Here is a 15,316-nt window from a genome sequence, read left to right as displayed (position 1 = left end):
GTTAAGAAATATATATATACACATACATACATGGAATTTCCTTTCATATATCTAACAGTAAGATTTAACATGGTATGTCTTTTAAAGCATGTGGAAACCAAATCTTTTAAAAATGACTAGAGCTTTCTCTGAAATCAGGTCAATCTCCTCTATATGGAAGAACACACAGAACCATTTATTACATTCTGAACAAACTTTACAATCTAGGAAATGTAAGGATAGAAGCATCAATTAATAATGATCAGTTGTAAATTAACAAAATAAAAAACACAAGCACTACAACTTAATAACCCTCTTCCTTTTTTAAATGCTTTAAAATATATGAACAAAACTGTGAATTGCTAATTTTCTCAATGAGTAGTCTTTCAGGACACTGAAAAGATAGATATATTGGGATAAATGCTGCATACTGTATACTATGGAAGATTCACAACCTACTTTAACATATTAAAAGCACTCACAGATCTGAAATAAAGAAACGTCTGCATAATACGATATTTCCCAAGCTTTCAGAAAAAAGATTCTGCTCAAATAAACTCACAAAATTTTTTTACAAAAAATAAAAATAGATTTAGCTATCAATGATTCTTATTAATATCACACAGAACTAGGATTTCCAGACACCATTCTGGGTAATTGTTATGCTAATTTATTTTCTTTTGGGGGAAAATGGCAAAGACCACTGTGTATATCAGCATCAGCTTAAAAGAATTCCTATCTATCATTCATGAAAGAAATAACTAGGCTTACAGAATTACAATATGAGAAGTTAACAGAAAAAGATTGGTTTTCAAACTTTTTTGTGCACATCACCATTTTATAGTTTTCAATTATGAAAGGAGAACTGCCTTTTAACTACAAAACTAAATGTAGTACCTGTAAAGTTTCTCTGCATACATAGGCTATTTGCAATTCTGATAATGGTCCAGTAACTAGAAAGGAAAAAAAAAGACCACATTGTAATACATTTGAATACATCAGATTAAAAATAGTCTACTATTAATTTTTTAATTGATTTCAGAGAAAGGAAGGGTGAGAGAGAGATAAAACATTAATGATGAGAGCATATCATTAATCAGCTGCCTCCTGCATGCCCCTCCTGGGGATTAAGCTGGCAACCCAGGCATGTGCCCTGATCTGGAATTGAAGCCAACCTTTCAGTGCACAGGACAATACCCAACCAACTGAGCCACAAAGGCCATGGTAAGATACTATTTCTTTAGTATAATTCTTTACTACAGCTGTCAAAATAGAAAGGCTTGATCCAGGACCTTATCTAAGAGTTTAAAAAGCAGGCAGATCACTTCTGGCAAACAAATCTCTCCCTATTATGAAATACAAAATCCTTCTGCATGTACCCAGTATTTGAAATCTAGAGTGGTGTGTGCTGACAGTGAAACCAAATGAGGTACTTCCTTTTAATCTTATGAGAAATATTTTACTGCACATTTTAATCATTGATTCTCTTACACCTACTCTGAAACATAAACTTTTGATTCTTAGTAACCTGGGAAATCATAGTAAAAGAAGAAAAGCCACTTTATTAACAGTTTATTGTAAGTGTAGAGGCTCTTGATTACTATGCTAACATACTATTTACAGAAATGAATACTACTTAAGATTCGATTCAATTCAACAAATACCAGATTTTAATAATGGAAAGTAGAAACTTCATGAAGATAAAATTAATGTCTAAAAACAATTCTTTAATTGTAAACACAAGAAGTAATGAAAAAATGCCAACTATATAGTTTTATTTATCCATATTCTTGGGTTCTCATTCTGTAATAGATAGGATTATAATTTTTATTCATTGCACTAATAAAAGAGAAAAATGGTAATTGGCGTACGACGATACCCTTTTCATTGGCTAATCAGGGCTATATGCAAATTAACTGCCAACTATGATTGGCAGTTAACTGCCAACTATGATTGGCAGTTAACTGCCAACTATGATTGACAGTTAACTGCCAACTAAGATTGGCAGTTAACTGCCAACTAAGATTGGCAGTTAACTGCCAACAAGATGGCGGCTAATTTGCATATGTAGGCACAATGCAGGGAGGCGAAAGGGAAAGCAGGAAACAGCCCCCTGCCACTGACAGTGATCCGAAACCCAGGGGGGAGCTAAGAGCTGGGGGGCAGGGCAAAGGCGGCCCTGGGGCCGCCTTTGCCCTGCCCCCCAGCCATGGTCGGAGAATCAGGCGCCTTTGCCGCCCTGGCCAGTGATAGCAGGAAGTAGGGGTGGAGCCAGGGATGGGAGCTGGGCACGGTCGAAGCTGGCAGTCCCGGGAGCTAGGGGTCCCTTGCCTGGGCCTAAAGCGAAGCCCACGATCGCGGGGCCGCTGCAGCTGCGGGTCCCCGCTGCCCGGGCCGGACGCCTCAGCCAGAGGTGTTAGGCCTGGTCAAGGGGCCGATCCGGTGATTGGTGATCGGAGGGTGATGAGGGTCAACTCCTCTGGCCGAGGCATCAGGCCTGGGTGGGGGGCCGAGCCGGGGGTTGGGGGGATATGATGGTCCCCTTGCCCAGGCCTGAAGCCTGGGTCAGAGGCGTCAGGCTTGGGCGGGGGGGTGGAGCAAGCGATCAGAGGGAGATGGGGGTCCCCTGCCCAGGCATGATTCCTGGGCCAGAGGCCTCAGGCCTGGGCGGGGGCCAGAGCCAGTGATGGGGGGAGATGGGGGTCCCCTGTCCAAGCCTGACACCTCTGTCAGAGGCATCAGGCCTGGGCAAGGGGCCGATCCTGCGATTGGAGGGTGATGGGGCTCCCAGTATGTGAGAGGGGGCAGGCGCTGGGCTGAGGGACACTCCCCCCCACACACACCCAGTGCACGAATTTCGTGCACCGGGCCCCTAGTTACTGTATAAAAACTCTATATGAAAGATAGTAATTCTTCATAAAGTCATAGAAAATACTCTTTTAGTTTTTGTTTTTATTGATTTTTAGAGAGTGAGAGGAAGGGGAAACGGAAAGGGAGAGGGAGAGAGATAAGGAAAGAGGGAGGGGAGAGAGGGAGAGGAGGAGAGAGGGAGATGGGGGGGAGAGAAAGAGAGGGAGAGAGAGAGGAAGATATCAATCTGTTGTTCCACTTATTTATGCATTCATTGGTTGATTCTTGTATGTGCCCTGACTGGAGATCAAACTCACAACTTTGGCGTATCAGGATGACACTCTAAGCAACTGAGCTACCCAGTCATGGCCACAGAAAATACTTTTAAATCAAGTGGCATAAGCTATTTTCTATCAATAATTCTTTAAAATCAACAACAGGGTAAAATAAAAGAGAATAGTCATTCTTGTATGATATAATACATAATAAAAGACTACTAAATAAAAAAAACACCTTATTTTTCTCTTTTAAAACATGAGATTAGTTTTTGCTTTAAACACTTGATTATGTTGTATATTTGCAACTATGTGGTATTAAATATTATTTTAAATAAAAAGAGTCAATTCCCACTCAGGGCACGTATAGAAGGCAACCTATCGATGTTATCTCTCTTTCTCTCTCTCTTTCCTCTTTTCTCCCTCTCTAAAAAATAAAAAAAAGAGGCAGTTGCCAGTTTAGACATCACAACCTTTTTTTTGTCATGGCTTATTTATTGTCATAAAATTAGATTATTATATTTATTAATGTATAATTAAATAAGACATCTATACATTTATATTATAATTCAAATTTTTACTTATGAGTCAAACTTCTCCTCCCTTTATTTTGGTGTGCATTAACATTCGTACGTATACTTTTAAAAAGTCTAAGTATGATTGATTATGTTATACAAATTTTTTCATGATTCATTTTTTCCATTTAAAAAAATGTCCTTGCCCTGGCTGGTTTGGCTCAGTGGAGAGAGCATCGGCCTGCGGACTGAAGGGTCCCAGGTTAGATTTCGGTCAAGGGCATGTACCTTGGTTGCGGGCACATACCCAGTAGGGGGTGTGCAGGAGGCAGCTAATCGATGTTTCTCTGTCATCGATGTTTCTAACTCTATCCCTCTCCCTTCCTCTCTGTAAAAAATCAATACAATATATTTTAAAAAATGTCCTTGGGGCAATATACCCCAGACAATATAACTGGAACTACTGCATCTTTTTAACTGCTTCATAGTATTCCATATTATAGATGCAGTGTCTATTTAATCACTGCTCTATTGAATGACAATTAAAAATTTGACCTCTTCAATTTACATATATTATTTCAATGACTATAGCACTTGTTTTTAGAAGTACTACGGTTTCATTTGTAAATTGCATCTGTAAATTGCATGAAATTTGATAAGGCTTTCAATATAAAGATTTCAGCATAGAAACATTAAAAAAGACTCCTTAGATATTTAAAAATACATAATAAATTATACAGCACATGGTTGCAATAGTTTTACTATTCTATATCCAGTTAAATAAAGTTATTTTATAAAGACCTATGCTTAGTCTCATAAACTCTAGAAATTCAGGAAATTGTCAACAACAAAACAAACTGGAAGCTAAACTGTAGAGACAAAAGAAAAACTACTCTACATAATATAATGAGGCAAAATCAAATTCAACTAAAAAAACCTGCCTAAATTAACGGAATGCTAAACAAAAATGTTATAGTAACAACTAAATTGCTTTCCTAGATAGGTTAAAATATTAAGACAGATACATAATTTACTTTATGAGAGAATTACCCTTTGCATTTTAATTCTTACTTACAAGGAAGTTTAGGCAGTTTTATTGGTAAAAAAAAATACTTTCCTAAAAGACTATATCTAAAAAGTAAAATTTGGATTGTTCAAGTACACTTGACTTTCTCAGTTCAGGCTCCAACAAATTTAACTGAATAAACAAAAAATCAAATTTAAATTTCTTTTATGCAATACTCCAAAAACAGAACAGATGAGTGTAAAACAGTAAATCTACCTGTTAATATCCCTGGTTAACTAGACATGTCAAACAACAACCATTAAAATCTAGTCAGTCTCAAAATACAAAAACAAATTAATAGTACCATGGTAAATATCTTGAAGTGATCCGCCACCACAGTATTCCATACAAATCCACAGTTTTTCCCGACTAATATGAAAGAGAAAGAAAAGTATATTAGCTAGTAATTTTCAACCACTCACAACTGTGAAGGCTCAGTACACCAAGATTTAGGATGAATTATTGCAACAGAAAATTGCCCTGGCACTCTCTCTTTTATTTTTATTTTTCCTTTTTACTGAATTAATTGGGGTATAGCAATCTCTCTTCAAGCTACAGAAAACATACTGACTTCAGCATTGTTCCCATCTTACATAGTTTGGAATATGACAACTTTTATAAGCTAAAACACTTACTTGTAATCATTCATATTTCATTAAGGTGGCCAGATAAGGCATAATTGCATAAATGGAGGTGTTACTATTAATATAAAGGGAAACAATAAGAGAACCTAAGAAATTTTAGAACTTTAGACAATGTAAGTTTTAAAATTTATATGTATAACAGCACTGACATAAAAGGGAGGGAGAGTGGTAGCAAAGAAATACAAAGAGAGGTTAGAAGCTTTTTTTTTACCTGAGATAGCTCCCAAAGTAGGCAACAATGTTGCAATGTTTACATTCTTTAACCATAAATATTTCTTGCTGAATCAAAGAAAAATCATCTCCTGAAAAACAAAATAATAACTTGGTCATCATGTTAGATTTTGAGTCTATATATGGGAAGAAGGATGGAAAACTTTACAATAAATATTAGAGATGAGGAATTCTTAATATTTCAAAGGGAATGTAAACTGGTACATTCTTTCTATAAAACCAGAAGCCATAATAATGTACAAAATCTTTGAACTCATAATTTTGCTTCAAAAATTTTTTTCTTGAGATATACAGATAAATGTTCTCTACAGTGTGACTTAACAATTAGAGAATGATTAAATAACTTATGGTATAGTTATAGATATAATATAGTTAAAAACAGGTTTTGATATGAAAATATGTTCATGATATATTAAGTATAGGGATATTTTATATAATTATGTAAGTACATATGTATATAGAAAAAAGACTTTAAAAACATACACCATATTTATGTCTGGGAAGTAAAATTAAAAGTAATTTTGCTTTTTTCTTTCGATTTGCTTTTCCAATCTGTCTATCACAAACCTATATGAGTTAACAAGAAAAAGTTATATTAACATGAAATATTATTTATGGGAATTTATAGTTGTTAGATACATTCTGGCACTCCATTATGCCCGATTTGGGGCTCTTGCCCCTCCCGGCAATTTTCTTCTCTCTCTAAAATCAATAAAAACACATTAAAAAAAATAAAGATCTTTTGTCTTAAATATTGTGCAGTTTCACCATTACATTTACACATGGACATTTCTTATTATTTATTCTGGTTGAAATTCTTAAATATTTGGTGTTTTCTCTGAGTTCTGAAAAATTTTCAATAGAAATGCTCCAAATGCCTTTGTCAAATTGTATCCTTAATTAAACCTAAGTTAGATCTTTTCACTCTATCTTGCACTTATTTTATATTCTTCCATATTTTTGCTTCTTTGAGCTATATTTTGCATAGTTTCTTCATTCAATCTATATCTAACTTTGTTACATCTATTGAATTTTAAATATATAATTATTTTTCATTTTCAGAACATCAATTTGGTTATTTTTCAAATCTGCTTGTCTTTCTTTTAGCAATTTATTACTTTTTACTCATAGTTTCAAATCATTCTTTTATTTTTCTAATCATATCGTATGTAGAGTATGTAATTCCAAAATCTGATGTCTTAATAGTTCTGTTCTGCTGGCTCTTGCTCAAAGCACCTTAATTCCTTGTGTCTTTTGTGATTTTTGACTCTTGAGCTAATATTTCTTGGAGCTTTATGTGTGGGAATTCGTTCAAGCTTGAGTTAAAGTGAGAGACTATCTTAGCTTCTGCTATGTGACTGGGTGTGCCACCCAAGGACACATTTGCAACTATTAATCCAAAAGTTTTTGTTTGTTTTTGCTAATCCTCACCAGAGGATACTTTTCCCATTGATTTTTGGAGAGAGTGGAAGGGAGGGAGGGGGAAAGAAGAAAAAGGGGGAAGGGTAAAGGGGGGGGGGAGAAAAAGAGAGAGAGAGAGAGAGAGAGAGAAGAAAGATACAAATAGACTGGCTGGCTCTTGAACACACCCCAGCCCTGGACACCGTTTGGTGCACAGGCCAATGAGCAACCATGGCCAGGGCAAAAAACCCCGATGTTTTTCAAGCAACACACACAGTGCGATTCCAATTCAAGACAAGCAATATTTATTGTTGTTGTTTGCAGATGACATAGTACAATTATAGAAAACCCTAAAGATTCCTCCAAAAAGCATTAGAACTAATAAATTTGGTAAAGTAGCAGGATGTAAAATTAATAAAGAAATCGATTGCATTCTAAGCTACAGAAATGGTTAAATCATTTTTAGAAATAATCATTTGTCTGTGTATAAAAAGAGTACATTTTTATATACCAGTAACAAACAATCAGAAAAAATTAAGAAAACAATTCCATCAAAATTAAAAACTGCCTGGGAATAAATTTAACTAAGGAAATCAAAGACTTGTACTCAGAAAACTCTAAGAAACTGAAGAAAAAAATCAAAGACAATACAAACAAATGGAAGGATATACCCCAAACAGCCAAAGCAATATTGAAAAAGAATAATTTTTCAATTGAGCAAAATGAATGAAGAATGCAAATAAATAGGACAGTCAATTCTAACAAAACAATTTTTTTGGGATGCCAATCTTAGATTCTGAAAATTCAACTAAAGAGAAAAATCCTATCCATTTTAAATTCACTAATTTAGAACCTGGCATTGTAGTTCACCTTTTCTATTACATAGTAACAGAAAATATTTACATTTCAACTTTATCTTGTGTTCAAAAACAAACTGGAATCTAACTGAAAAAGAGTACCCTAGAATTAAGTGATTTTTACCTATTTAAATAGCAGGAAATATCTAACCGTATTCGTTTCTATATCTACTAGAGGCCCGGTGCACAAAAATTTGTGCACTCAGTGGGGAAAAGGCGGTCCCTCAGCCTGGCCTGTGCCCTCTCGCAGTCTGGGACCCCTCAGGGGATGACCACCTGCTGGCTTAGGCCCGCTCCCCGGGGTATTGGGCCTAAGATGGCAATCAGACATCCCTCTGGCAGCCCGGCAGCCCTCAGGGGATGTCCACTTGCCAGCGGGGAGCAGGCCTAAACTGCAGTTGGACATCCTTAGCACTGCTGAGGAGGCGGAAGAGGCTCCCTCCACCACCGCTGTACTGGCAGCCATCAGCCTGGCTTGTGGCTAAGCAGAGCTCATCCATTTGGGAGCGCCCTGACCACCAGAGGGCAGCTCCTGCATTGAGCGTCTGCCCCCTGGTGGTCAGTGTGTGTCATAGTGACCAGTCATTCCCAGTCTTTCTGCTGTTAGGGTCAGTTTGCATATTACCCTTTTACTATATAGGATAGAGGCCTGGTGCACAGGTGTGGGCCGGCTGGTTTGCCCTGAAGGGTGTCCTGGATCAGGGTGGGGGTCCCGCTTGGGTGCCTGGCCAGCCTGGATGAGGGGACGATGGCTGTTTGCAGCTGGTCACAGCCCCTTCAGGGTGGGTGACCCCACTGGGTGCCTGGCCAGTCTGGGTAAGGGGCTGAGGGCTGTTTTCAGGCTGGCGGGTGACTGAAGCTCCCAACCTCTCTTTTTTTTTTATTCTTGGATTTATTTATCTTCTATGGCTGTCACTGGACCTGAGAGCCGGCTTTAGCTCTGAGGCTCAGTTCCAGCTCTGAGACCTTGGTTTGTTTGGCTTCTATAATTGAAGCACTGTTGCAGCTCCAGCTCTGAGGCCTGGCTGACTGAAAGCAGGTTTCTGGGGTTTGTTTAGCTTCTATAATTGCAACATTGTCTCTTAGAGTGCAGCTCAGAGGCCGGCAGCAGCAGGCAGGGAACCTTGGCTTCCTCCATCACTGGAGCAAGCAAGCCTCCTGTTCGCTTCAGCTGCCTGGCTGCCGGCCACCATCTTGGTTGGCAGTTAATTTGCATATTGCTCTGATTAGTCAATGGGAAGCATGTTGGAGGTATGGTTAATTACCATGTTTTTGTATTATTAGATAGGATTATGTAAAAGAACATATTTGGGGGCTTTTGTGACCTCAAATTAACATTTTCCACCAATTCAGGCTAGAGCTTTCCAAATATTGAAGCTAGTATACTAATGTTTTACTCTACAGATTATTTTTAAAAATCAAAATTATTAGATTTGAAAATAGGAGCAAATAGTGAATAGCAAGAACATAACACTTAACTAGGATAGCTGACATTTGTCCCATTTGGCCAAAGCCCCTACTTTGGAATTTCTTTGAAGAACATTAACAAGGCAAACTAACAGCTGTTTAAATCTTTATAGACATTTGACTTTTTAAAAATTTGTTCTTCTTTCTGTGCTTATCCAGGAAACAAGACAAAAGTGAGAAATGTTTTAAACATCTATTAAAAGATACTTAAAGATTCTTACTTATTTTTTTAAAATATATTTTATTGATTTTTTACAGAGAGGAAGGGAGAGGGATAGAGAGTTAGAAACATCAATGAGAGAGAAGCATCAATCAGCTGCCTCCTGCACACTCCCTACAGGGGATGTGCCCGCAACCAAGGTACATGCCCTTGACCGGAACTGAACCTGGGACCCCTCAGTCCGCAGGCCGACGCTCTATCCACTGAGCCAAACCGTTCAGGGCTCTTACTTATTCTTTAAAAACTGTTTACACTAATGAAATATGTTTAATTTGTTATTTTATTTAAACATACTGAACTATTTCCTGATTATTTCCATTTAGCATTTAAAAAAACAAGCAAGCAAGCAAAAGTATACTGCATTAATGACTCTGGGTGGTAATTTTATTAAATTCCATCCCTGTAAGTAAGACTTTCAGTTTTCAACAAACTATAATTTGCATAACTTTAAAATATTATCATATAGTTTCACCATAAAAGAAGGATAATTAGAAGAGAGGAGAGAGGGGAAGGGAAAGTAGGATTCTGATGATTAACTGTCCTAAGAATCTTGCTCCTGTTCTGGCTATTGGCTGCTACTAACTACAAACTTGTTTGAGCAAATGAACATCTGTAAATTGAGTTAGAGGGCTAGCTGAAATTCAGACAAGGACAGGAAAACATGGTGATAAACATCATCATAATACCTGCCTCCTGTTCTGGGGTAGTTCTGATGCCTGACAAAGAGATGGAAAATGCAACTAAAAATCAAAACAGTATCACTAATATACATTATTTACTTTCAATACTAATCATTGGTATGTCAAACTTTATCTGTAAGATGGTATCATATTTATCTGTAAGATTGTATCATATTTAATAAGCAGCTACTATTAAAATGTAATACAGAAATGGTTAAATCATTCTTAGAAATAATCATTTGTCTGTGTGTAAAAAGAGTAAGAAAAACATGAGGACATAGGAAGGAATGCTGACTTATCTTTTTCAATTGTTTTTGTGACTAATTAAAAAACCAACTCTCAGTGCCAATTTATCTTTATTAGTAACGCTAATGTTCACTTTAGCATTTTTATGAGTATTAGGGAAAGCCTCAAAGGCAAATTTTCAGTAAAATTTTAAATATAATATAAATGTAAATTGCCAGGGGTTAAGTCAGTAAATCAGTAATAAAATTCAAGGCTCTAAAATTACTATAAACTTTAATTATTTTTAACTGGGGTGAAAAGTATTATTGAGTTTATAGCTGCAATTTCATTTACTTAAAAAAAAAGTCTTGTTTATAATTAATCAGACATAAGGCTTTTTGTAAGTCATACTGGCAAATAATTATCTTTTCATGTCTAAAAACAATTCTAAACCAGCTCATCTGTTAAATCAATATAGGGAAATACTTTTGTAATGTACTGGCTTAAGTGCAATTTTTTAAAAAGCTGAATTCATTTCTGAAGTACAGCTGTCGCTAGAATTATCTGACATATCTGAACTGAATGATGAAATAATTCTTTAGCATTCCATCAGATTTTTTATCTAAACACAATCTACTCTGGCTTTACTGAAAATGCTAAAACACCATCCTGCAAAAATCTATGGTCATACAGAAAACATTTCTTTTAAAGGCAAGAGACAAAAGGAAAAAACTCCACAATTAAAATGTAATGCCCTAGCTGGTTTGGCTCAGTGGATAGAGCATCAGCCTGCGGAATGAAGGGTCCCAGGTTTGATTCCGGTAAAGGGCACATGCCCAGGTTGCAGGCTCGATCCCCAGTGTGGAGTGTGCAGGAGGCAGCCAATCGATGATTCTCTATCATCATTGATATTTCTATCTCTCTCTCCCTCTCCCTTCCTCTCTGAAATCAATAAAAATAGATTTAAAAAAAGTAATGAAACAACCCAAATAAATAAAATCACCATCACAAACAGAAGATCAATTCCTCAATTCTAAAGCACAGATGATGAAAATAAATGAAACTGTTTTCTAAAAAGAAAAGTATATATACTTAAACTAATTTAGAACCTGGCATTTTATTTCTCGTGTGACTAATTTTTAAAATTAAAATGAATAAAAATCTAAAGGTATAATAAAGATTAAGGCTGTATTTTCTGCACATCAGAGCTTAGAGAAGATACGCAGGCAGCACTTGGTGCCACAATCAGGCAGAAGCAACAAGTCACCTACCTGTAAGAAGAAAAATATCAGGCTGGCCTTACAATTTTCTCTAACAGTATTCAAGGGAGAAAATGCCTATAGGTTTTTTGATTGTGGGAAAAGAATGTGTAATACAATAATTATATAGATATTAATTTGTCATTCTTATGCAAAGACAACAGAAAGACAATTATAATATTCATCTGTACAAAGAATATACTGTTCCAGGTGTTGAAATATGGCAGTGAAGACAGATCAATATTCTCATGGATCTTACACTGTTGGAGAGACTGACTTTAAACAAACAAATATATATAAATAAATAAGTACCAAGCAGTCACATGTCCTATGCAGAGAACTAAAATAACCAGCGCCTGGGTGTCTACTTTAAATTAGGTAGTCAGAAATGGATCTCTCTGAGGACACAACATTTAAATTGAAATCTGTATGGCCAAGAATCTCCTGAGCAAAGATCATGAAAAGTAGTACTTCAAGAGAATAGAAGAGCTAGTTTAATCTTGGACTGTTTTGTTTAATTTTAATCCTCACCCGAGGATTTTTTATTGGTATTTTTAGAAAGATAGAAACATCCATGTAAGAGAAACATCCATCAGTTGCCTTGATTGGGGATGAAATCCGCAACCTTTTGGTGTATGGGACAACACTCCAATCAACTAGGCTGATTCAATAAAAAGAAAGCAGAGGCAGAGTAAGGAAGCGGAAACGATACATGATGAGCTCAGAATAGTAGACAGGGCAGCTCATATAGGTTTTTATAAGCAAGATTGAAAGTCTGAATATTATTCTAAGTGGATTTGGAAACACCACGAATGTTTTAAAGCAGGAGAGCACAAAAATTTGTGTTTTAAAAAGACCACTCTGGTAGTTTTATGGAAACTAGATGGTGGCAGATGGGAAGTGTGGGAGAGGAAATAGGGAGGCCAAGAGAGTGGAGATGGTAATAATAAGAAGTAGTTCTTTTTCAGGATATGTTTTGGAACTGGAGTTGAAGGAACTTGCTGACAGACTGACCCTGGGGTGCAAACAAAAGAGAGAAATCAAGGCAATGGCTTGGCTAACTGCCTTGCAAAATGGGGAAGACTGATCTAGGAAAAGCAGGTTTGGGAAGATCAATTTGTGGATTCAAATTATATTATCCCCTGGTGGTCAGTGCACTCCCACAGCCAACCTCCTGTGGCCGGCCAACCTCCCGCAGTCCCTCCTCCTGGCTGGCCAACCTCCCGTGGTCCCTCCCCCCGGCCAGCCGCCCCGATAAGCCCCGTTTGGGACTGGGCGAGAAGACCCCGATCAGCCCCGATCACCAGCCAGGCCGAGGGACCCCACCTGTGCACGAATTTATGCACCAGGCCTCTAGTAGTTAATATTATATTGCATATTTGAAAGTTGATAAGAGAGTAAAATCTTAAAAAAAATATTTGTATTGATTTCAGAGAGGAGAGGAGGAGAGAGAGACAGAAACATCAATGGTGCGAGAGAATCATTGATTGGCCACCTCCTGCATGGCCCCCACTGGGGATATCAAGCCCGCAACCCGGGCATGTGCTGTGACCGGGAACCAAGCTCCAATCTCCAATCTCCTGGTTCACAGGTCGATGCTCAACCACCAAGCCATGCCAGCCAGGCAAGAGAGCAAATCTTAAAAGTTCTCACCACAGGAAAAAAAAAAAAGTAACTATGTATGGTGACAGATATTAATAGACTTATTGTGATCCTTTCACAGTATAGACAAATATTGAATCATTATGCTATACACCTGGAACTAATATAATGTTGTATGTCACTTATAACTCAATTAAAAAAAAGAATATTTACTGACCTATGTAAAAATTATGTAATGTCCTTTATGTAATGTAGGTGAAGAACAGCATATAGTACATGTAGTTTATACTGTAAAATGTTTACATGTATACACAGGAGGAAAATAAGAGGAAATACACTAAAAGGCAATAATAGTTGTCTCTGGGTGACAAATGGATTATTTTTATTTTCTTCTTTACACATTTCTGAATTTTCTAATTATTGTGGTATACCTGGGCACAATACCAATTGAATACTTTTTTTAAAAGATCCCATTACTAAGAAAAAAAACTTTGAGGATATCAAAATAATAAAATTGTTTCAGGTCTTATATAGTACTTTTGTTTCAAAGCAAATCACTCAGTATGTTTTAAAACAAACAGCCTTCTGACAGAAAAAAGGTGTTAAAAAAATAAGCATTAGTCTAAGACCTGAATTATTAAACCTAAATCAATCAGCCAAACAACAGCTAACATATAAAATATCATTATGCCAAATATTACCAAATATCCTCCCAAATCAATGAATATTTTCCTAATCAAATCCTCATAGAAGTTAATACCGAAGCTCAATTATTTCACTATAACTTAGAAGACAATTACTTTAACATTGTCAATGTGTCTTCCAATTTTTGAATGTGCACATTTGAACTTTTATTTAGTAACAAAATTACTACATCAAACTTGTCTTTAACTAATAACCTCCAATGCAATTTAATGTAGCCATATTTGAGACATCCTAATTGCCCTGACAATATATAAACATTTCTTTTGGAAGAAGGGAAACAAGGAAATATGGAAAATGCCTTTAAGTTCTATATTTGTGAACGGCACCAGAAAAGTATTAAAAAATTGTCACGAGTATTTTAATACATACCAGGCTCCAATTTGATAATTTTTACTGCAGCCAACTCTCCCGTATGTATATTTCTGGCCTAAAATGAAAAGAAAATGTTTTAAAAGTTTGTTAATTATATAAAAGTTACTTGTATTATGTTAACTGTTGCTTATCAATCATGCTTTTAATAAAGCTAAAAAACAAAATTTTAATGAGTATACTAATTTTTCCATTAAAGGAAAATATACAAAATACTACCTTTACTTCCATCAGTTAAAAACAGTTACTATTTAAAATGTTGGTGTACTTCCTCCAAGTCTTTTCTTTATACTTGAGTTAATATTTTTCTATTTTGTATTTTTATCTTTACTGTTGAAAGTATTACAGATGTCCTCTCCTTCACCAACCCCCTTCTCCAATATTTTTCTTAATTAAAAAAAAATACTCATGAGGAAACTGGACTTTGGGTGGTGAGCATGCAATAGAGTATACAGATGTTGAATTTTAATGTTGTACAACTGAAATTTACATATTGTCATTAACCAATGTGAGGAGCATAGGGACCTGGGCCTGGGATCCCAAGGACACCACACCAAAAAACCCCTACAGAGCTGGCATTACCCCATGGCCCCTCGCTGGGATTCCAAGACTTCCTGATGTCCAGAAAAAACACACACAAATAGGCCCACCACAAGAATGCAATCATTCCTCTACTCCCTACCGAAATGCCTTATTTCCCCCTTCTAACTCTTGCTTTTCGTACACTGACACAGAAAATTCCCAAGGCCGCTATTTTTTTAAGTCTACCTTTTCACATAAGTCTGCTTTGCCCCTAACTTATAAACAGCTAAGCAGAGCCAGCCCCTAAGCCAGTTCAGAGGACCTTTTCCCATCTGTGTTGCCTCTCTTGTGCTCCAGCATAAGCTTAATAAAATATGTCTGGAAAATTCTCTGGGGCTTCCTCTCGATTTCTATCTTGGGGAACCCAAGAACCCCAACACAGGTAACAA

General features: G+C 36.6%; 1 protein-coding gene across 7 annotated transcripts in view; it reads right to left on the bottom strand.

Annotated features, from left to right (window-relative positions):
- Positions 1-15,316, bottom strand: part of MAP4K5 (mitogen-activated protein kinase kinase kinase kinase 5) — a 102,645-nt gene that overhangs the window by 71,221 nt on the left and 16,108 nt on the right. For 6 of the 7 annotated variants that reach the window (XR_009452957.1, XM_059696478.1, XM_059696511.1 and 3 more), the window contains exons 2-5: positions 14,346-14,403; positions 5,541-5,631; positions 4,990-5,054; positions 877-932 (exon numbers count right to left, since the gene is read on the bottom strand). Coding sequence is in view for 6 of the 7 variants with exons in the window: in XM_059696478.1 (XP_059552461.1) it covers positions 877-932; positions 4,990-5,054; positions 5,541-5,631; positions 14,346-14,403 (270 nt within the window). In the remaining variant the exon portion in view is untranslated. The remainder of the gene's footprint in view (positions 1-876; positions 933-4,989; positions 5,055-5,540; positions 5,632-14,345; positions 14,404-15,316) is intronic. The other variant, XM_059696528.1, reaches the window with a different exon arrangement.

The sequence above is a fragment of the Myotis daubentonii genome, chromosome 1, assembly GCF_963259705.1.
Source record: "Myotis daubentonii chromosome 1, mMyoDau2.1, whole genome shotgun sequence".
NCBI lineage: Eukaryota > Metazoa > Chordata > Mammalia > Chiroptera > Vespertilionidae > Myotis > Myotis daubentonii.
This window is presented reverse-complemented; position numbering and strand designations above follow the sequence as displayed.